The sequence below is a fragment of the Pollachius pollachius genome (assembly GCF_949987615.1).
Source record: "Pollachius pollachius genome assembly, chromosome: 11".
Classification (NCBI taxonomy): domain Eukaryota; kingdom Metazoa; phylum Chordata; class Actinopteri; order Gadiformes; family Gadidae; genus Pollachius; species Pollachius pollachius.
Genome location: NC_136944.1, coordinates 3,701,351 through 3,723,345, shown reverse-complemented (window position 1 = coordinate 3,723,345; position 21,995 = coordinate 3,701,351). Strand labels below are relative to the sequence as shown.

General features: G+C 50.9%; 1 protein-coding gene across 2 annotated transcripts in view; it reads right to left on the bottom strand.

Annotated features, from left to right (window-relative positions):
* Positions 1 to 1,807: 1,807 nt before the first annotated feature.
* pkn1b (protein kinase N1b) overlaps positions 1,808 to 21,995 on the bottom strand; it is a 27,670-nt gene continuing 7,482 nt past the window's right edge. Inside the window, exons 1-22 of one of the 2 annotated variants that reach the window (XM_079747016.1) lie at positions 19,307 to 19,597; positions 16,958 to 17,258; positions 15,423 to 15,568; positions 15,031 to 15,151; positions 13,858 to 14,003; positions 13,352 to 13,565; positions 12,245 to 12,439; positions 11,856 to 11,965; positions 11,373 to 11,516; positions 11,017 to 11,092; positions 9,785 to 9,920; positions 9,497 to 9,584; positions 8,214 to 8,290; positions 7,777 to 7,849; positions 7,090 to 7,181; positions 6,519 to 6,695; positions 6,357 to 6,419; positions 5,791 to 5,867; positions 4,991 to 5,133; positions 3,443 to 3,550; positions 3,200 to 3,280; positions 1,808 to 2,978 (exon numbers count right to left, since the gene is read on the bottom strand). In XM_079747016.1, coding sequence (XP_079603142.1) covers positions 2,775 to 2,978; positions 3,200 to 3,280; positions 3,443 to 3,550; positions 4,991 to 5,133; positions 5,791 to 5,867; positions 6,357 to 6,419; positions 6,519 to 6,695; positions 7,090 to 7,181; positions 7,777 to 7,849; positions 8,214 to 8,290; positions 9,497 to 9,584; positions 9,785 to 9,920; positions 11,017 to 11,092; positions 11,373 to 11,516; positions 11,856 to 11,965; positions 12,245 to 12,439; positions 13,352 to 13,565; positions 13,858 to 14,003; positions 15,031 to 15,151; positions 15,423 to 15,568; positions 16,958 to 17,258; positions 19,307 to 19,399 — 2,865 coding nt within the window. In that variant the 5' untranslated portion in view covers positions 19,400 to 19,597 and the 3' untranslated portion in view covers positions 1,808 to 2,774. Of the gene's footprint in view, positions 2,979 to 3,199; positions 3,281 to 3,442; positions 3,551 to 4,990; positions 5,134 to 5,790; positions 5,868 to 6,356; positions 6,420 to 6,518; positions 6,696 to 7,089; positions 7,182 to 7,776; positions 7,850 to 8,213; positions 8,291 to 9,496; positions 9,585 to 9,784; positions 9,921 to 11,016; positions 11,093 to 11,372; positions 11,517 to 11,855; positions 11,966 to 12,244; positions 12,440 to 13,351; positions 13,566 to 13,857; positions 14,004 to 15,030; positions 15,152 to 15,422; positions 15,569 to 16,957; positions 17,259 to 19,306; positions 19,598 to 21,995 lie in introns of those variants that run through there. The other variant, XM_079747017.1, reaches the window with a different exon arrangement.

Genomic DNA, 21,995 nt, shown 5'->3' with positions numbered 1-21,995 from the left:
AAACATCTTAGTACCAGTGTTCAGCTCACTACGCCTCACATACGACAACACAGAATGTGGCATGTATCTCTGGAAGTTACTTGAAGAATCAGACTCTCTAGCAAAAGGAGGAGAAGCCAAAAGTAATAATACTCTGTATTCTGACCACTTTAAGGGGGTCAGATATTGGACCATCATTATTTGACGGACAACAATTCTTTAGTCTTTTGTGTCTGTCAGACGTTGATACTGTCTCTCTTCTTCCAGGAACGGATTCATTATATTCATGGATCATTTATCCAGAGCTATTGAAGAGGATTTGACCACTCATGAACGCCCAGAATGCTCACACAAACTAACTATCAGCCTAATATATTGTATTCTATTGAGATCTGTTATGGAGAGCAGGTGGGTTGTACGTTTTTGATGATTAATTATCAGTAACTCGTCGGATGGTCTGTCCGTGTGAACGAGGATCTCTCAGAAATATCCCCGAATGAGAATGAAGAACTTGAAAACCCTGGTTCATAACTGGGATGACATGCCCTGTGTGTGTGTGTGTGTGTGTGTGTGTGTGTGTGTGTGTAGCATGTTTGTATGTGTGTTAATGTGTTTTTTTTGGTTATTTTCATGTCTACATTTACTACCCACTTGTTTTCCATTCTCCCAAACAGACCCTGAGGGCTTTGAGTTTGGAACATTAATAAATGTACCAGATGAGTCTTCCATCCATCCCCAAACATTAATCGAGTTGAAAACCAGGTGACCAAGCACTGCTGCTGGTGAGCAAGGCATCGGAAACCCTTCTACCTGTCTGTGCGTGTGTCAGTGTGTGCGTGTGTTTGTGTGTCTGTGCGTCTATGTGTGTGATTGGATCTGTGTTTGTGTGTGTGTGTGTGTGTGTGTGTGTGTGTCTGTGAGCATGTGTGTGTGTGTTCGGCCTCACCCCCCTTTAATTAAAACCATTACCCGTCCTGTCTGAAAGTGTTTGTTCTTCTAAATATAATTCTGGAGCTCTAAACCAGCCCGTGTCTCTCCGGGCGGGCCGCGACCTACTGCCTGCTGGGTATTCACGCCCATTAGGGCTCGTAGCGCTGCCTGACGCACCGTGTTTTTTTTTTCTTCCTTTGTATGTTCTTGTCGAATAACAAACTCATTTTTTATGCAGGTGCGTTTGTGTGTCTGAGGCTGTGGGTGTGTGTGTGTGTGTGTACATGTGTCTGTCTTTGAGTATGCGTGTGTGTGTGTTTCTAGGAGTATGTGTGTGTGTCTAGGAGCATGTGTATGTGTGTGTGTGAGAGAGTACGTGTCTAGAAGTATGCATGTGTGTGTGCATGCGTGTATGTGTCTGTGTCTAGTATGCATGCATGTGTGTGTCTAGGAGTATGCATGTGTGTGTGTGTGCATGCACAGGGTGCGTTGGGCATTAAGGGCCCACCGCCTAGACCAGCCTCTCCAGACCCACTAGAGTTCTAAGGAGTCTTGAGTTCAGACCTGCTGAGCCTCGGTCCTCGGCTCAGCTGCTCTCTAATAAACTGCCGTGCCCTGGCCTCTTGTGTGTGTCTATAGGAGAAGCCGACCACGGCCACTAGGGAGCGATGGCTGGTCTACTTCCAGTGGGGTTTGGTGAGTTTCTCCTCCCATCGTGAGAGCTTAGGTTAGTAGCGTCTGCGGTCCTAGGTGTTTAGTACGGTCACTGGGATAAATATATCGGAATATAGTTTCCATGACTTTTTCAGCCAAAGGTAGAAGATGCAAGATGGCGGAAGAGGCCAGAGAGAGAGAGGAAAGCGATCAGAGCGTGAATAAGAGCCGAGACCCAAACGAACACAGCTTAAACATCTTTACTACGACACGCTCCCAGGGAGAGATCAACAAGCGACAGAATACATGACAGGGAGGGGAGCGGGCAAACAATCAAAATATAAACCCAATGATTAAAAGCTCCATTTACTTTTATATTTATATTTCACATTCTGAAATTATTGCGGATTAAAAAACAATTAAATCCTGGACGTATCATCAAACAGTGGGAAGGGATAACAATGTAAGGCTTAATGAAATTATCAGCACACGAAATGAACACCAACCGCCACGCTCATCCTTCTGTCCTCTGGTGCCCCCGTGTGGCCACAAAAAATTACTACAGCACAACTGAGTAAGGCGAGGGTGCGACATTTACAGAAGACAACGAAGAGGAGGAGCCGCCGTATTTATTGATCAGATGCAGACTGAGGTGGATAGTCCCGATGTTTAATATTGCTCTGTGTCATTGAGATATGAATTCAAGTAGGATCACATGTTCCCGTAGACGTGTTGCTGGGCAGATTCCAACCCATCCTTCATCACGTGACATAATCTGGATTATCTTCAGATATCAATCCCCCCCCGCCCCTTTATGAGCGTAAAGAGAGTCAGCCGACCGGTGGCCAACCCCGTTTCAGAACCCACCCCTGATTCAGGGCGATCCGGAATATTCCAACCTTGAGAGAGTCCTATGTATGTACCCATGTCTGATAGAGAGAGAGGGATAGAGAGAAAGAGGGTTAGGGGGAGAGAGAGAGAGAGAGAGAGAGAGAGAGAGAGAGAGAAACAGTCTCTGTAATCAAACCCCAAACCGTCCCCATCAGAGGTCAATCTTCTGCAATCACACTTTCTGAGCGGCCAGTCAGGCCAATTAACACCAAGTGACTTCACCTGAGCCAATCAAAAAGACCTTTCTTCATAGGCTCTGTTTTGGAGCCCCCCCCCCTCCCTGAGGGTGGAGGTTCACCCTCCCCCCCGAAGGCGGAGCCTCAGCAGAGGCCAGAGACGTAGTCGAAGTCCCTGAAGGTGTCCTGGTCCTTGCGGGAGAGGACGCGGCGTTCCCGCGGCGGCGTGAGCGCCGGCTTCTCCCCGGTGAACTCCTCGTCGAAGTTGCTGACATCGGCGTTCCCGCTGAGAGCCGGCACGAAGGGCGGGGGGATCTGCCGCTGGAGCAGAGCGTCCCAGTCCATGGTCTGGGGACACAGCAGGGGTCAGGGGTCAGCAGGGGCCAGAAGTCAGAGCACCACAGGGGTCAGGGGTCAGTGGTCAGGGGTCAGCAGTGGTCAGCAGGGGGTCAGGGGTCAGCAGGGGGTCAGCAGGGGGTCATGGGTCAGCAGGAGGTCAGGGGTCAGCAGGAGGTCAGGAAAGGAGGAAAGGAGAGGGGAGGAAAGAGGAGAGGAGGGGAGATGCTGACCTTAAAGAAAGGTTGTTTCTTCACGTCCTCTGCGTCCTTCTCTCCGGAGCCCAGCCGTCTCTCTGGGTTCCTCCTCAGCAGCTGGAGGACAGAACAACAAACATGGAAGCCTCCTCTTGTCTGAACCCTCCTCACACCCTCCTTACACCCCTCCTCCCTCCTCCTGCAGGACACTCTTCCCCATGGGGAGAGCTGTGGTGATCAACATGAGGTGGTTTGAGGACGCGGCGGCAGGAAGCTCACCCTCCTCATGATGGCGATGGCATCGGTGGACAGGAAGCGGGGGTAGCGGACCTCGTCGTTCACGATGCTGTCGAACACCTCCTCCTCATCGTCACCAGGGAACGGGGACTGGGGAGGACATGCTTGTTAATACAGATTAATACAGTTATAGAGACATTAACCTCCTAGAGAACAGAACAGCATCACAGTGAGCACGGCCATAACCACTGCTGCCAGTAGATGGCGCCGTCGTTGAGTTCAGTGTCCTTTACCTTCAGCAGGACGGAATCTGGTTATGACTCAATAAGATACCTGTCTCTGTACTAACCCCTACCTGCTCCTTAATGACCTGTCTCTGCACAGTCTAACCCCTACCTGCTCCTTAATGACCTGTCTCTGTACTGTCTAACCCCTACCTGCCCCTTAATGACCTGTCTCTGTACTGTCTAACCCCTACCTGCCCCTTAATGACCTGTCTCTGTACTGTCTAACCCCTACCTGACCCTTAATGACCTGTCTCTGTACTGTCTTACCCCTACCTGCTACTTAATGACCTGTCTCTATACTGTCTAACCCCTACCTATTCCTTAATGACCTGTCTCTTTACTGTCTAACCCCTACCTGCTCCTTAATGACCTGTCTCTGTACTGTCTAACCCCACCTGCTCCTTAATGACCTGTCTGTACTGTCCAACCCCTACCTGCTCCTTAATGACCTGTCTCTGTACTGTCTAACCCCTACCTGCTCCTTAATGACCTGTCTCTGTGTTCACTGTCTAACCCCTAACTGCTCCTTAATGACCTGTCTCAGTGTCCACTGTCTAACCCCTACCTGCCCCTTAATGACCTGTCTCTGTACTGTCTAACCCCACCTGCTCCTTAATGACCTGTCTGTACTGTCCAACCCCTACCTGCTCCTTAATGACCTGTCTCTGTACTGTCTAACCCCTACCTGCTCCTTAACAACCTGTCTCTGTGTTCACTGTCTAACCCCTAACTGCTCCTTAACGACCTGTCTCAGTGTCCACTGTCTAACCCCTACCTGCCCCTTAATGACCTGTCTCTGTACTGTCTAACCCCTACCTGCTCCTTAATGACCTGTCTCTGGGCTGTCTAACCCTTACCTGCTCCTTAATTACCTGTCCCTGTACTGTCTAACCCCTTCCTGCTCCTTAATGACCTGTCTCTGTACTGTCTAACCCCTACCTGCTCCTTAATGACCTGTCTCTGTACTGTCTAACCCCTACCTGCTCCTTAATGACCTGTCTCTGTACTGTCTAACCCATACCTGCTCCTTAATGACCTGTCTCTGTAGTGTCTAACCCCTTCCTGCTCCTTAATGACCTGTCTGTACTGTCTAACCCCTACCTGCTCCTTAATGACCTGTCTCAGTGTCCACTGTCTAACCCCTACCTGCCCCTTAATGACCTGTCTCTGTACTGTCTAACCCCTACCTGCTCCTTAATGACCTGTCTCTGTGCTGTCTAACCCTACCTGCTCCTTAATGACCTGTCTCTGTGCTGTCTAACCCCTACCTGTGGACGAGAGTGACCAGGTTCTGAATGCTCACCTCCCCCACCATCATCTCGTAGATCAGGACCCCCAGCCCCCACCAGTCCACCGCCCGGGTGTACGACGTGTCCGTCAGGACCTCCGGGGCCAGGAACTCAGGGGTCCCACAGAAGGTGCTGGTCCTGTCCCCGAAACCCATACCTGGGGAGAGGGGGGAGAGGGGAAAGAAGAGGGAGAGAGGATGGGAGGTAATGGGAGGAGGAGGAGGCAGAGAAGGAGGAGAGAGGAGGTGTGAGGATAAGAAGAGAGTGCAGCATGGCAGAGGAGAGGAGAGACAAGTAGAGAGAGGGATGATCTGGTCTATGATCTGCTATAATATATATATATAATAATAATAATATATATAATAATATATATAATAATATATATATAATATAATAATATATATAATAATAATATATAATAATGTGTTGTTCTCATGTGTAGAAACAGCACTAATCGGGTCGTCTCGATAACACCAGTGGTATTGTGAATGGTTCTCCCTGGCAGACACACAGACACCCAGACCACAGAAGCATTGGATTGTGGGAGCCAAGGACTGACAACAGTCCCTGAGAGCCAGGAGCCACTCAGAGGAGACAGAGGGGATGAAGAGCCTGTCAGGATGCTTATTATGGGCTGGAGGTTGGGAATAGAGTCCTCCCTGTTTCCACCAGATTACAGGGAACAGGAAGCAGATGAAGACAAGGAACAGAGAACCCAGATCTTTCCCGAAGTTTCCCAGACAGTTGACGACATAAACGACAGGATTATGTTTTAGTGGAGGGGTATGTCTGTCTCTCTGTCTGTCTGTCTTACCTTCTTTACAGAGGCCAAAGTCTGCTATCTTCACAAAGCCCTCTGTGTCCAGCAGCAAATTGTCCAGCTTGAGATCCCTGGGGGAGGGGGGGGGAGAAAGAGAGAGAGAGAGTTAAAGAGAGAGAGCGAGAGAGAGAGAGAGAGAGACAGAGACAGAGAGCTCAAAGGATAGAAAGAGAGAGAGGAGAATGAGGGAGATCCATTTCAAGGCGTTACTGGGTGTGTCACCAGGGACCCTTCAGTCCTGCTCCTAGTGACACAGAGCCTGGGCAGACCCAAGAACACTGGAGGGCGGAGCTACGCCTCGCTCCTGTTTCAGTAAGAAGGTATTCTACTGAAGACTCTATTCAACCGAAGCTATCTGAAGAGGATCCTCAAGCCGCTGGGCTACAGAGGGCTCAAGTTTACAGACACATCATCTCTACAGTTTACCACTGCTGGATGAGTTTGAGTTTGCAGACACGGACCTGACGTCTGATTGGTCAGACGTCAGACATGACTCTGATGTCTGATGGTCCAACCTCATGACCCTGACGTCTGATTGGTCAGCGGTACATGTCACTCACCGGTAGACGATCTTGTGGTCGTGGAGGAACTGCAGACCCAGAACCACACAGGCGGAATAGAACCTACCGGAGGAACATCACAACGTTACACACACACACACACACACACACACACACACACACACACACACACACAGGTCAGACCCCCCCCACCCCCCTAACATTGCGCGGGGCTCCAGGAACACGTCGGTGTGGATGTGCATCATGAGGTCGCCCCCCGCCGTGTACTCCATGACGAAGCACACGTGCTCCGGGGTCTGGAAGCACGCAAACAGGTTGACCAGGAAGGACTGCCGCGCGTCCGTCACCGTCTCGAAGATACGCTTCTCACACATCAGGCTGGAGGGGGGTGAAACATATTTACATTAACATTCAAGGTGATTTACAATAAGTACATTTGTCAGAAGTAGGAGAAACAACAATATATCTCTCTGGGTACAGTAAGGATGTTTATAGAACCAAGTGCTGAGCACTAACAATAACTAGGTTAACCAATTCCCCATACACAACAAAGATAGCTAGGGTCCCTCCTGCTCCAACTACCGCCAATCACAGCCCTCCTTTATTCTGGCTACGCCCCCATATCCCATAGGACTCGCAAAAGAAAGTCAGACAGTTGGAAGAAAGATGTCGCCCGATTTTGTATTTAATGCATTCTAGAGGAAAATAACTGCCAACTGGGGTAGTGTCCCTGGGATTTGTAGTTCTTCTGTAGTTCTTTGTAGTTCTTTACCTCTCCACCTCGTCGCGGGCCACGATGTCGCCCTTCTTCAGGGCCTTGATGGCGTATAGGCGGCCGCTCTTCTTGTACTCAGAGAGGAGGACCTGGAAGAGCAGGAGGAGTCAAGGAGAGAGGAGCAGAGGAATCAAGGAGAGAGGAGCAGAGGAGTCAAGGAGAGAGGAGCAGAGGAGTCAAGGAGAGAGGAGCAGAGGAGTCAAGGAGAGAGGAGCAGCGGGGTTAAGGAGAGAGGAGCAGAGGAGTCAAGGTGAGAGGAGCAGAGGAGTCAAGGAGAGAGGAGCAGAGGAGTCAAGGAGAGAGGAGCAGAGGGGTTAAGGAGAGAGGAGCAGAGGAGTCAAGGTGAGAGGAGCAGAGGGGTTAAGGAGAGAGGAGCAGGTTAAGGAGAGAGGAGCAGGTTAAGGAGAGAGGAGCAGGTTAAGGAGAGAAGGAGAGGGGTTAAGGAGAGGGGAGCAGGTAAAGGAGAGAAGGAGAGGGGTTAAGGAGAGAGGAGCAGGTTAAGGAGAGAGGAGCAGGGTTAATGGGAGAGGAGCAGGGTTAATGGGAGAGGAACAGGGTTAATGGGAGAGGAACAGGGTTAATGAGAGAGGAGCAGTGTGGTTAAGGAGAGGAGGAGCAGAAGGTTGGACGTCTTCGGGAGGTTTGAGTCGTTGCGAATTTTCAAAATGGCAGCTTAAAGTGTACCTTTCCAAAATGGCCTCTGCCGAGAACGGCGATCATCTTGAAGTCCTGAAGGCACAGAGGACCCTGACTGGAGCTGCACACACACACACAGTCATGTTTGACCATTATTTATGCCTAATTTAAGTGTTGCCTCTCATTGACATGTGTGTTTCCTGAGCTTACACAGACAAACCCAGAACATACAAGCAATAAGCTTAAATGTCTCTATCCCCAAATCTCCCCCTGAAAACCACACACACACACACACACACACTCTAAAGCCACCATATTGTGAGTGGGTGTGTTTACACTCTGCATGCTGCTCGGACATTCTGGCAGGAAGTACACACACAGCCATGCCCATGTGTGTGTGTGTGTGTGTGTGTGTGTGTTTGTATGTGTGTGTTTTTACGTGCGTGTGTGTTTATGTTCATTGCTATGTGTGTGTTTGTGTGTACCTGCTGGTTGAGCTGTGTGTTCTAACGGGTTTCTGGGGAGGCTGGACGCTCGGGGGGGAGATCATCGGCACCTGCTCCTGTTGGGGGGGGGGGGGGGGGGAGGCCAGGGGGAGAGAGGAGAGGGAGAGAAAGGGGAGAGGACAGGAGAGAGGGAATTACATGGAAATGTTGAGGACATTTTGCCATGACCTTGAGCGGTATGTTGGTCTCTCTCTCGTCCACATTCCTGAGCCTCCTATCTCGTTAGGGTTCCTTAGTTCTCTACATTCATCAGACTAATTAATCAAATATTCCCCCTCCTGGCCAGTCCACACAGTCTCTCAGTCTCTCTCAGTTTCTCTCTCTCTCTCTCTCTCTCCTAACTCAAAAGAGATCGCTGGCTGACTAATTACTTTCTTTTCCATCTCCCTTCTCATGTCTCTCGCCCCCGCTTCCCTCTCTATGTATATCTCACTGCGTGTCTCACTCTCTCTGCCATACAATAACAAAGCTTTATTGGCAAAGGGAAACATACATTTAGAATGCCAAAGCATGCAAAAAGAAAAATAAGAAACTGAATAAGGTCAAACTATTAAATTGTTGAAAATAAAAACACTCCACTAACTAAGGCTCTCTCTCCCTCCCTCTCTGTCTGCCTGTCTGCCTGCCTGTCTGCCTGTTGATCTTTCTGCTTCTCTTTGTGTTTCCCCCTCTCTGTCTGTCTGTGTGTTTGTGTCGCTCTCTCTGTCTGCGTCTCTCTCCGTCTGTCTGTGTGTCTCTCTCTGTCTGTCTGTCTGTCTGTCTGTGAGCAGGATAAACAGAAACACAATACAGCAAACACTCCTCCTCCTCCTCCTCCCTCCCCTCCTCCTCCTCCTCCTCCTCCTCCTCCTCTCGATGAAAGGCTCAATTATCATCCTCTTCCTCCTATCTTTCCTTCATCTGTCATCCTGTCAGTCACACACACACACACACACACAGTCTGCTGCTGGATCCTATATCATCCATTAGGATGATGATGATGATGATGATGATGATGATGTTAGATTCCATTACAGTGTTTCTGTCTGCAGGTCGTCTGGGTCAACAAGATGGATGACAGGATGAATGGGTGTATGGACAGGGTGAAAGGCTGGAGGATGACAGGGTGAACGGGTGGAGGATGACAGGATGAAGGGGGGGAGGATGACAGGATGAAGGATGACAGGGTGAACGGGTGGAGGATGACAGGGTGAACGGGTGGAGGATGACAGGATGAAGGATGACAGGGTGAACGGGTGGAGGATGGGGGAGGGTCCTCTCACCGTGAGGGGCGTGTCCACCACGTCTCTCCTGGGCTCAGACTTGGGGGGAGAGCCGCTCTCGATGTTCAGCTTCTCCACGGAGACCTCCCTACAGCACAGCAACAACACAACAACAACGTTAACACAACAACAACAACGTTAACAACACAACAACACCCTGCTCCATGCATGTGTATGGGCTACATGGGCGATGTGTGTCTGTGAGTGAGTGTGTGTCTGTGTGTGCGTGTGTGTCTGTGAGTGAGTGAGTGAGTGAGTTAGTGTGTGTCTGTGTGTGCGTCCCCGTACCCGGCGCTGTGCGTGCCCGCCGTGCTGCTGAAGGGGTTGTACGTTGCCGTGGTGCCGCTTGGGATGGCGTTCCTCAGGAGGCGGACCCACGTCGCCACGTCAACGTTCATCTGCCGCGCACGCAGGAAGCCCTTTCCTACACACACACACATACACACACACACAAGCCAACACAGACACACACACGCCGACACACGTTAAAAATGTTTTACAAAGAACCTGGTCATGTGAATAAATTATGGTAAAACATTTTTATTTTACCCTATTTGCTACAGAAATATTTGTATTCTTTTTTATCCTAATTATTTTAGGCACAGGATGGAACTGTCTTCCTTGTCCACTTTGTTTGAGTCAGCCTATATCTCACTCATTAACACATCTTTAAACCCAAGGTGTGTGTGAGGTTCCAGGAGGGGGCAGCACCTCTAAACCTAACGCCCAGGGAGAGACCCCCCGAATCTCACAGTGGCCTCGTCCACCCAGCAGCCATCATGGTGCTAGGTGGTTGGGGGTGGGGGGCGCTGGGTGTCTGACACCCATCGCCTGCAGGGCTCCATGATGGCTCCTCCTCACAGGTAGGGGGCGATGCAGAGCACAGAGCCGATCAGAACACAATATCCCCCAGGTTTAAACCAGGGGATTTGTAAAATGATCTAAAGTCTAATCATCGTGTCTCTGTCTGCCACGAAGTAGCTGCCATTGTTAGCACCGTTAAACCTTGACTAGACTCTACATCGTATTTAAATTAGTACAATGCGGCGGGAAATGCAGACAGCATTAAATCACCTTTAAAACAGTTATGAGTAACGAGTTAGCATACATTTGACGTATAGGTTGAATTCAGTCCATCTATACTGTAGAGTCAAGCTAGCCACAAAGCATGTGCTATACAGCTAGTACAAAAGCTAGCACAACAGCCAGCATGTCCCTACTCTCTCCCTGTAGCACGTCCACAGTATTCTGATGCTCCAAACCGACACTAAAGCGGGATGAGGAAACATGACAACCACTGACAGGAATTTGACAACGTTCCTCTTGAAATACCACAATTCCTAACACCAGCAACACACCGGTGTCAAAGGGGCGTCGCCTCTCATTTCTATGGAAACGGGAAACTAGCTACATGTTGTGAAATAACAAGACTGCCCGAACATAATAACGTAATGGTGGTCCGTCTCTGCCGCTCTCTCCCTCTCTCTATGACTCTATGACTCTCTCTCTGCTCGTTTTACCGTTCTGTTTGGAGAAGACTTTCTTCTGTCTCTGTAGTTTCGGGCCTCTCTCTATGATGGGGTTGAAGAACGTCACCTGGAACAAATAAACAACAGAGACACTGTTATGTATCACTATGGTTTTGTGTTTGCGTGCATGCTTGTGCTTGTGTGTGTGTGTGTGCATGTGTGCGTGCGTCTCTGCGTGTTTGTGTGCACGCGCGTGTGTGCGTGCGTGCACGCGCGCTTCGCGTGTTAGGTGTGTGTGTGCTAGGTTTGCGTGTGTGTGTGTGTTAGGTGTGCGTGTGTGTGTGTATATGTGTATGTGTGTGTCTCTGTGAGTGTGCGTCTCTGTGTGCGTGTACGCGTGTGTGTACCTCAGCCAGCAGTAGCCCCTGTGGTTCCAGCTCCAGGCGGACTCGGTGCGTCTGGTTGTCCAGGAAGTCCTCCAGCTTCAGGTACTTCAGAGCACACAGGGAGCGGTAGTCCCTCCAGTACACCGCCATCTCCATCTCCCGGTACTGCACACACAGCGATACACACGTTAATATACACAAACACGCACACATTCATACGCACACACACACACATTCATATACACACAGACACACACACAGACACACATTCATACAAACACACACACACATTCATATACACACAGACACACACACACACATTCATATACACACAGACACACACACACACACACAGACACACACACACACACACACGCACACACACACACAATATACACACAAATAAACAGACTCCCCCATACATATAAGACACATTCACATTAGAACTTGTCTAATCAGTGTAGGTTCTACATAGTGTATATCTATACTGGTCTGTAGAGTTACCCTCTCCAGCTCCAGGCTGAAGGTCTGGCTCCAGGCCTCCTCTCCCACCGGCCTCCAGGCCGTCTGGCCCACCACCGAGTTCTCCAGCTTCAGCACCGCGCTCACCTCCGCTACACACACACACACACACACACACAGACATACACACACACACAGACAGTCGCTTTTAACCTTAAGGGTGGAACCCAGGAAGCAAGCGGGCTTCACCCTCTATTGCACAATGTCATGAACACTCTTCAATCTCACACATCCTTGTGCCCTCTCTCGTGCCCCCCCCTTGTGCCCAATGTCACGCACAGTCTCTCACACTCTACCGTGCCCGCCCCTCGTGCACATTCTCGTGCCCGCCCCTCGTGTACACCCTCGTGCCCGCCCTCGTGCCCACTCACTGGAGAGCTCGTCGGTTTTGCCGGGGGACTTGAGGCTGCTGCTACTACCGCTGCGGCTGTAGAGGCCGCTCAGCTTGAAGGAGGCGCGGCCGTCTCCCAGCGAATAGGAGGGCAGCACCACGGGCGTTGCCCGGCTCCGCCCCGGGACCACCTCCAGCAGCCCCACGCAGCCCAGCAGACGCACCTGCAGCGTACCTGGGTGCAGAGACAGGGTAGGGGCGGGGCAGAGAGAGGGTAGGGGGCGGGGCAGAGAGAGGGTAGGGGGCGGGGCAGAGTCAGGGTAGGGGGCGGGGCAGAGTCAGGGTAGGGGGCGGGGCAGAGACAGGGTAGGGGGCGGGGCAGAGACAGGGTAGGGGGCGGGGCGGAGACAGGGTAGGGGGCGGGGCAGAGACAGGGTAGGGGGCGGGGCGGAGACAGGGTAGGGGGCGGGGCGGAGACAGGGTAGGGGGCGGGGCGGAGACAGGGTAGGGGGCGGGGCGGAGACAGGGTAGGGGGCGGGGCGGAGACAGGTTAGGGGGCGGGGCAGAGAGAGGCCGGGGACACAGTAGAATCAGGCTGTATGACGCTGGACCGAAGGTCAGGGGAGTTTTCACTGTACATTCATAAACAAAATGTTGACTTATTTTTTTATTTATTCACTTATTTCTTATTTCCTATTTTCCTAATCTGTAAAATGAGCTGATATCATACCAATAAAGTTTCACTGATGTAGGGCTATAGAGCGATGTTGAGTGATGTAGAAAAAGTGAGGGACAGATAGAGATGGAGAGAGAGAGCTAAGAGGGGAGAGAACGATCAAGAGAGATTATGGTTGAGGCAGACAGAGATAGAGATGGGGAGGGGAAGTGATAGAGAGCTGTAGAAAGAGACGGATGAATGATAGAGAGAAAGACAGAGATATAGACACTGTACCTCCACAAAGACAGAGACAGAGAGAGAGAGAGAAGGATGAGAGAGTTACAGACAGAGCTCTAGAGAGAGTGCTGAAGATCAAGAGAGAGAGCACAAGATATAGAGAGAGAGAGGGGGATCTAGAGAGAGGAAGAGAGAGCGAGTGAGAGAGCGAGAGGTTTGTCAGCAGGTCCCAGGGCGGGGTTGCTGGTGTACCAGTGAGTGGCGAGGGCTTGCTGAGGGTGCTGTACTGGTTGTGGACGTAGGGGGCGCCGTGGCGGCAGCTGAAGGCGGGAGAGGAGGACAGCAGCAGCTGCTCCTTGATGAGGCAGGCCTTGGGGTGGTCCTGGGGCAGGCCGGACAGACGCTGCTCCAGGGAGGAGCGCAGGAGGTCCAGGCGCTGGGAGGAGCCGCTCAGACCGCACTGGGCCTGGGGGGGGGGGGGGGTAGAGGGCGGGGCCACAAACCAGTGTGTGACACCTGTCAAAACAACTACCAGACCGCCTTCACATCAGCACTTAGAGGAACGATGCCAATGACGACGCCGACGTGAAGGTGGAGTCAGAGGAGAAACCTGTTCATTCATCACATGCCTCTTATAGACTTCACTTAAAGCATCTGTTGCCTGCATCATGCTGTTGTGTGTGTACCAGTCTGTACTGGTTGTGTGTGTGTTTCTACGGGTCATGTGACGTCCTCTACAGGTCATGTGACGTCCTCACCTCGGCGAGGGCCTTCTTGTCTTGGACCTTGGCCCCACCCAGGAGGCGGAGCATGTTCTTGGCGCCCTCGGCCATGGCGTGCTCCACCCGGTAGTGGTGCCACAGCTCCTCCACCCGCAGCTCCACCCCGCACAGGTCCGGCTTACCTGGTCAGGTGACAGGTCACATGGTCAGGGGGTCACAAGTCACATGATAGCATGACAGGTCACAGGTCACATGGTCAGGTGACCACAGGTCACATGTCACATGATTAGGGGTCACAGGTCACATGGTCAGGTGGTCACAGGTCACATGGTCAGGGGTCACAGGTCACATGGTCAGGGGTCACAGGTCACATGGTCAGTCAGTTGATCACCTGGCCCAGGTCACATGGTCGGTCAGGTGATCAACTGCCCGGGTCACATGGTGCGCTGGGAGAACACTACCAGTGTGTGCCGGGTGACCGCGTTCCGACAGCAAAGCCCAGATTTTCAGATTATCCTCTGGTGGAGTTAGGGCTTCAATACCTCCACTAAAGTGTATGGGTCGCACCGCTTCAAATAGCAAATAATAAACATTTATACAATGTAATATCTTCAGAGATATGAGTATCTCATATGTCAAGTTCCCTCCTTCCTTCCCTCTCCTCCTTTCTCTCTCTCTCACTACATGTTTATCCCTCCTTTTCTCTCTCTCCCCCCCTTACTCTCTCCCTATACATCTCTCTCCCCCCTCACCCCTCTCTCTCTCCCAGTACATCTCCCTCTCTCTCCTATCCAGTGAACCAGGGCTGTTGGCCAACATCAGGGATGCAGTTCTGTCAATAGTGTCTTAACCCTCGTAATGTTGAGTTTGTGTGTGTGTGTGTGGGCGTGCATGCTTGAGTGCATTAAATATGGCTTGGCTTCTTACTGACATGATAGATGACATAAAACCAGGTATAGAGTTTAAAGGGATGTGCATTGATATCTGAACATTAGCAGTGTTCGCTAGGTTAGCATTAGTTTATGTTAGCCACTTTCTAGCTGTGATTATGAGGCTACCTGAGATTCGCGATGCGTTTTGAATGGACGACTATTCAGAACACAATTGATATCTTTGGAAAGAAATTAGGAAGGACCCCTGTGGTGAAGTCATGGGGGTCTGGAGTGGAAGGGGTCGGGGACCCCTGAGGTGAGGTCACGGGGTCGTTACCGTGGTTCTCCTCCGACTGCTCGCTGGCCTGCATGCTCTTGCGAATCTGCATGCGGATGATGTCGATCTTGGTCTTACTGTCCTGGAGCATCTGCTGAGCTGCCTGAAGCATCTTCTTGTCCTGCAGCAAACCAAAGACACCAGGCTACCGATACTGCTACTGAACTAAATATAGATGAACTACCAATACTGCTACTGAATGCTAGTATCACCACTGATCTAACAAGTGCTACTGATACTGCTACTGAACTACTATCACCACTGATCTAACTAGTGCTACCCATACCGCTACTGAACTAAACATAGAATAACTACTGATACTGAACTAAATATAGATCAACTACTGAACGCTACTATCACTACTGATCTAACAAGTGCTATTTATACTGTACCTTGGTGGCTCCATTGGCGTAGATGGGGATCATGTTCTCCGCCCCCTGTTTGACCTTCAGCTCGATGTTGAGCTGCCGCTCCAACGCCGCGACGCGACTCTGACCGGTCGTCCGCCGCTGGGCGGAGCCAACACTGCCCGGCCCGTCTGAGGACCAGGGAGAGGACAGGCGTGGGTCAGATGACTTTAAGAGTAAAGAAGGACCTGATCCGTAAACACACTAAGGTCCTGAGGAAAGCACCCTGAGGGTGACGAGGGTGTCAACACAACACCCAGACTGTATGGTGACACCCATAGGCTCCACCACCTACACCACGCACAAGAAGATCTGGAGAGTCTCCCATTGCTGTGTACAGACCAAACATTTAAATGGTAAATGACTGCATTTATGTCATGCTCCTCTAACCAGTGATCACTCAAAACGCTTAACAATATTGCCCCACATTCACCCATTCATGCACACATTCACACACCGACGGCGGCGTCAGCCCTGCAGGGCGACAGCCAGCTCGTCAGGAGCAGTCAGGGTGAGGCGTCTCGCTCAGGGACACCTCGACGTAGGGCTGGGCGATATATCGAATATATGCAATGTATCGCGAGATGTTCTCCAGGCGATGTATAAAATGCCCCTGTCGCGAACATCGAATACAAATTGGCACGTAATGTTTCTTTTTGCCGCCGCCGGCATACTCGTTGTGTTCCCTTCTCTCGCTCTTTCCTGTGGCTCTCTGCCTCACAGACTCATATGCATTAAACACACTCACTCCCCCCGCGAGATTCTAGGATTCTACGCGCGTGTGTGACGTCACACACGCGACCGGTGAGTGAGAACAGCGACCGGTCACTCATCTCCTACCGTTGAGTGAGAACAGCGAGAGAGAGAGAAAAGATGATGGAAACGGAGGATTTGGTTTCAAAAAAGAATAGTACAGGATCCGTCGTCTGGCAGTGGTTTGGCTACCGAAAGGAAGATGTGGAACAAAAAACGGCTTTGAGCTCTGTTTTTGCTCGAAAATAATTAACGGTTTGAATAAATGCTGTGTTGGTAAATCTAACTTGCTGTGATTTTCCTTTTCTTATGTGCAAGTTCTAAATTCTTCCAATAGAAAGCACTAATGAGTTATAACAATACGTTGTTTCATGTAATCTACATGCAGACTTATGTTTCAGGAATACTCAAATTATTATAACATGTAGTAACATTATGCCAGACATGGTTGAATCGAGCATTTATGATGTGCTCTAGAGGAGATTCAAAATATATCGAGATATATATCGTGTATCGAGATATAAAAAAAAAAATATCGAGATATTCATTTTGGCCCATATCGCCCAGCCCTACCTCGACGCTCAGCCCACTCTACCTCCTGAGCCACTGCCACCAACACTTGGCCTGTGGTGTGGTGACCCCCTGGTCTCCACCACCCAAACACCTCACACTAGTTGATCTAGAGATGCCAGTCAACATAAACATCTGCCTCATCCCAACACCCCGACACCCATCCCCCCACATCCCCTTTGCCCCGGCGCCCTCACCCTGGTCGTCGTGGTGACCCCGGACCACGATGTGTGCGTCCAGCTCCTGCAGCTGTGCGTGCAGGGCGTCCAGCCGCGTGTTGGAGCTGCGGAGCTGCGAAGCCACCTGCTGGACGTTCCTCTTGTCGGTGGTGGCGCGCCGCAGGTTCTCGGCGCCCTCCTTGATCTTCAGCTCCCGGCGGATGTCGCGGCGGATCTGCTCGCGGTGCTCGTCCAGACGCTGCTGCACGCCGCTGTCCGAGAAGTCCGAGTTCTGGTCCAGACCGAGCTGCTGCAGCACGGACAGCCCGGCCGGGTCGCTCTGGGGGGGGGGGCACAGCACAGTGAGGGGGGACCAGGAGAGGACACACAACACTGGGAGTATCGGTTCAATATTAATGATGCCTTGTGTCAGGTCAGTTGAACTTGACCCTTGATTTGGTTGCGGGCGCAGAAGGGGAATACTGCATGGATGAACATTAAACATCCCTTTTCATGTCATCAACTGATGTCCGAAAAAGTACTTGAATGGCATGCAAAGCACACGACACACTATTTTCCCTTGCAGTAATGTACATCATGTTAGTGTGAAACGGGTTAACCAGCAGCCTGGGTTCAGAGGCCCCGCTGCCTCAGGCGTGGAGTCAACAAACTTCCCAGTCCAACTCGATGGATCATACTACACACTACACGACACAGACCCACCCACGTCCACACAGACAAGGCCATTGATAGAGAAAAACAATGACGCAGCAGCCAGTCAGCCGGTTGGCCAAGCAGCCGACAATCCATCTAGACAGTGAGACATGGTCAGTCAGCTCCTGTGTGCTCTATCCAGGGCCATGCAAGATCTCTGCAGATCACTGGAGGAACCCCGACAACATCTGCTTCACAACACAGCCGAAACAGCTTGTAGCTGACGACCGAAACAAACCCAAGCAGCAAGGAACCAGCGATACAGGAACCACACATATAGAAGAGACAAACAGGAGCCACACATATAGAAGAGACATCAGGAACCACACATACAGGAACCAAATATATTATAACCAAACATGCAGGTGTCAGGTTTAGAGGGTTAACACACACACATAACTGCTGTATATGTGATGCTGTGCACCACTGCAGGAGATAACGTAGCACTATATAAAGGCTGAATATGGCGTCCGTTGCACTGAACAGAATAACAGGGTCGCCTGGACGGAGCAGGCTGATGTTGTTTGTGTTCATGAGCAGAATAAATGACCATGTAAGCTCACACAACACACACACACACACACACACACACACACACACATACATACACACAAACTCTGAGCTTAGTTAGCCTACTGTTAGCACACAGTTAGCTCTCTATCAGTGTAGTTAGCACAGTTAGCTCTGGATCAGTGTAGTGAGCCCGCAGTGAGCATAAACACACACACGTTGAGGCACGTACACACACACCCACACACACACACACACACACACACACACACACACACACACACACACACACACACACACACACACACACACACACAGTGTTGAAGGAAGGTTTGCTGGCTGCTGCTGACCTTTACTTTAAAGTTATTTTAGGAACCAGAGAAAAGATCGACCTGGCCCTGTTATTTATTAATTATGCAGAATATGAAGTAAAATTATACATAGATATTTGTTTTATTAAAGAACCAAAAAGCAAGATATTGATAAGAAGGAGAGAGAGAAATATCTATCTATATGGGTTTCAGAGGGAGAGAGAGAAAGAGACAGAGACAGAGACAGAGACAGAGTCAGAGAGAGAGAGAGAGAGAGAGAGAGAGACAGACAGACAGACAGAGAGAGAGAGGGGGAAGTAGAGAGACAAAGAGAGTGTGAGAGAGAGGTAGAGAGAGTGGGAGAGAGAGGTAGAGAGAGTGGGAGAGAGAGGTAGAGCAGCATGATGTGACATTTGATAGAGCGCTCGTATTCAGCTGATTGAGCAGATTTGACGGGCAGCGGCGGTGGCGGTTACATCATCGGGTCAGAGGTCGCCCTGGGCATTCAGACACACACCGGGCGCTTGTCTGCCATGACACACTCCTATACAATACAGTACAACACAATAGCACGCACACACAAGGCCACGCAATCCCTGCTGTTAGACAACAATAGAGGATACAGGGGGGCCGTGTGTGTGTCTGTGTAGAACATAAAGGAGTGTTCAAAAATGGTCGTTGAGACGTGAGTAGATGTGAAGAAACCAACTGTCTGTAACAGGAAGTAAACGAGGCAGGGAGAGAGAGAGAGCGAGAGCGAGCAGATTAACACCAGTAGCGGCGATAGAACGAAGCGCAGAAGGCCGTCTGAGTGGCGGGGGTCCTGACGGCCGCACCGCGGGGTGTTTCCTACCGAGGGGTCCGGCTCCGCCTCGTCCTCTGCAGGAGCCCCGATGGAGTCCAGCGGCTCCACGCACCACCCCTCCAGCACCTCCTCACAGGCCATGGCCGGCCCTAAACCGAGCGCTCCCTAACCCACACGACCCCGGGCACACACAATCAAAGACACACACACACACAAACGCTGACACACACACCGACGCTCACAAACAAACACAGACGCTCACGCACACTCGCACACCGGACCGCTTCAGATCTCGAATCAGGATGTCCCGAGCAGGAGTCGAGCGTTGCGCCGGAACGAGAGAAGGAGGTGGAGTAGAGGAAGAGAGAGCGGAGGGGAGGAGCCCAGCCCCTCACTTCCTGTTCTGCTCAAACACCAGGAAGTGAGAGAGCGAACGCGTTCACCCATATGCAAAACACACACAAACAGATTCTGACGCACACACATATGCAGCACTCACACACACACTGATGCTTACGCACACACACGCACGCTCACGCACACACATGCATGCATCCTCCGACTCAACACACACACACACACACACACACGCTTAGAGATGCACACACACAAATACACATGCACACGCACACATGCACACTGACGGGGGTGTTGAACATGTATGAAAGTTCACTTCCTGATGAAGGCTCAAAATGTTGTGACACACTCGCATCACATGCATGTATGTGTGATTACTTCTGTGTATGTTTGAAAGAAAAAAAAAGAAAAAAGTCTACTAGACATCACTGAGATTGTGCATTCAGAAGTCATTTGTTTTGCATACATGATTCCCACGTGATGACATGAATGAAAAGCCAGGTAGCACGCAGAGAAAGGTCTGCTCGACCTCGTTTCAAACAGAAACCAGAAGCTGTGTCAAGGAAGTCACAGATGGAGTCTCTCACCCCCCCACCCCCCGGTCCATTAGACTCTGTCATGTCTGGGGAACACAGAGACCCTCAGAGTCTGAGTCACGTCCCTGACTTCAGCCAGACATGATGGAGGAACAGAGAGAAACAGGCCCATTGTAACATAACAGAGGGCAGTGAGAGACAGACGCTGAGGGAGACAGAGAGGGGACAAGGAGGGAGACACTTAGAGACAGAGACAGCGAGAGAGAGGCAGTAAGAGAGCTAGAGAGTGAGACAGAGAGAGAGAAAGAGAGACAGTAAGAGCGAGAGAGAGGCAGTAAGAGAGCTAGAGAGTGAGACAGAGAGAGAGAAAGAGAGAGACAGTAAGAGCGAGAGAGAGACAGTAAGAGAGCTAGAGAGTGATTCAGAGAGAGAGAAAGAGAGACAGTAAGAGCGAGAGAGAGACAGTAAGAGAGCTAGAGAGTGATTCAGAGAGAGAAAGAGAGACAGTAAGAGCGAGAGAGAGGCAGTAAGAGAGCTAGAGAGTGAGACAGAGAGAGAGAAAGAGAGAGACAGTAAGAGCGAGAGAGAGTGAGACAGAGAGAGAGAAAGAGAGAGACAGTAAGAGCGAGAGAGAGACAGTAAGAGAGCTAGAGAGTGAGTCAGAGAGAGAGAGAGCAACAGTAGGAGAGCTCTGAATGAGGAACAGGAAGAATGAAGGGAGTGTGTTGTGAAAGACAGGAAGAGGAGGAAGGATGGAAATAGGAGAGAGGGACGGTGGAGGGGGAGAGAGGGGGGGAGGTGTTGGAGGGAGGGAGACCATAGTGCTTTACCTATAATGAATACAACTTTTAATACAGGAGGCAGCCCTAATTACAACACTACGCCCTCTCTGTAATATTACCGCCTTAGTCCAGGTTCTTTAACGCTAGTATTTTACTTCAGATTTGTATTGTATACTTTGACGATTTACATCTTCTTATTTTTGCATCTCATTTGACTTTCTGAGCTCTGGCAGAGACAATAAAAGTCTGCTTCCACGCAGAGGAAGACTTTGATCCCGGAGTGAAGTGAGAAGGAGAATAAGTCGAGGCAGAGGGTAAAGATATAGGACAACTAAATGTTTATACACACACACACACACACACACAGGGTATACGCCCCTTTCACACAGAGTTCCCAGTAAATGACTGGTAAAACATTGACCTAACAGTGGATCACCCTTGGGCTGCAGAGGGGGACATAATGATGCCTCCGTTCACACCCAGCGCACCGGCAGTCGCCCGGACATGTGACCTGGTCCTGATCAGGTAACAGCAGGTCACCAGGACTAAGCACCCTGTTCCTGTTCACACATCCTAAGCAGGAAATGTTCAGGGCCGTCGCAGGGTACGACTGCATGTGGGAGAGGGGGCTCAGAGAGGGAGAAAAGAGTGTGTCTGAAACACACACACACACACACACACACACACACACACACACACACACACACACCCTCCATGAACAAATGCACTTGTGGGGAGAGCAATCCACCTGTCTTTCTCTACTCCACCTGGTGAGTGAAGCGGGGTGAGGACGGGTGAGGGGGGGGGGGGAGTTGATGAAAGCCACGGCTCTTATTAAGTTTGAATGGGAGCGGCACACGCCCGCTCGGGGGTGTGGGGGGGGGGGGGGGGCTATATATAGAACCTATGGGCCATGGACGGTCGGGTGTGTCTCTGTTCTGGTCGACCTCCCTCCCCTCCCCTTTGCCCCTCTCCCCCCTGGTCTTTATGACTCACCTGGCGGACACCCCCAGCAGCGGACAGAGCAGCTGGCTGCTGATTGGCTGCAGCAGACCCGAGCCA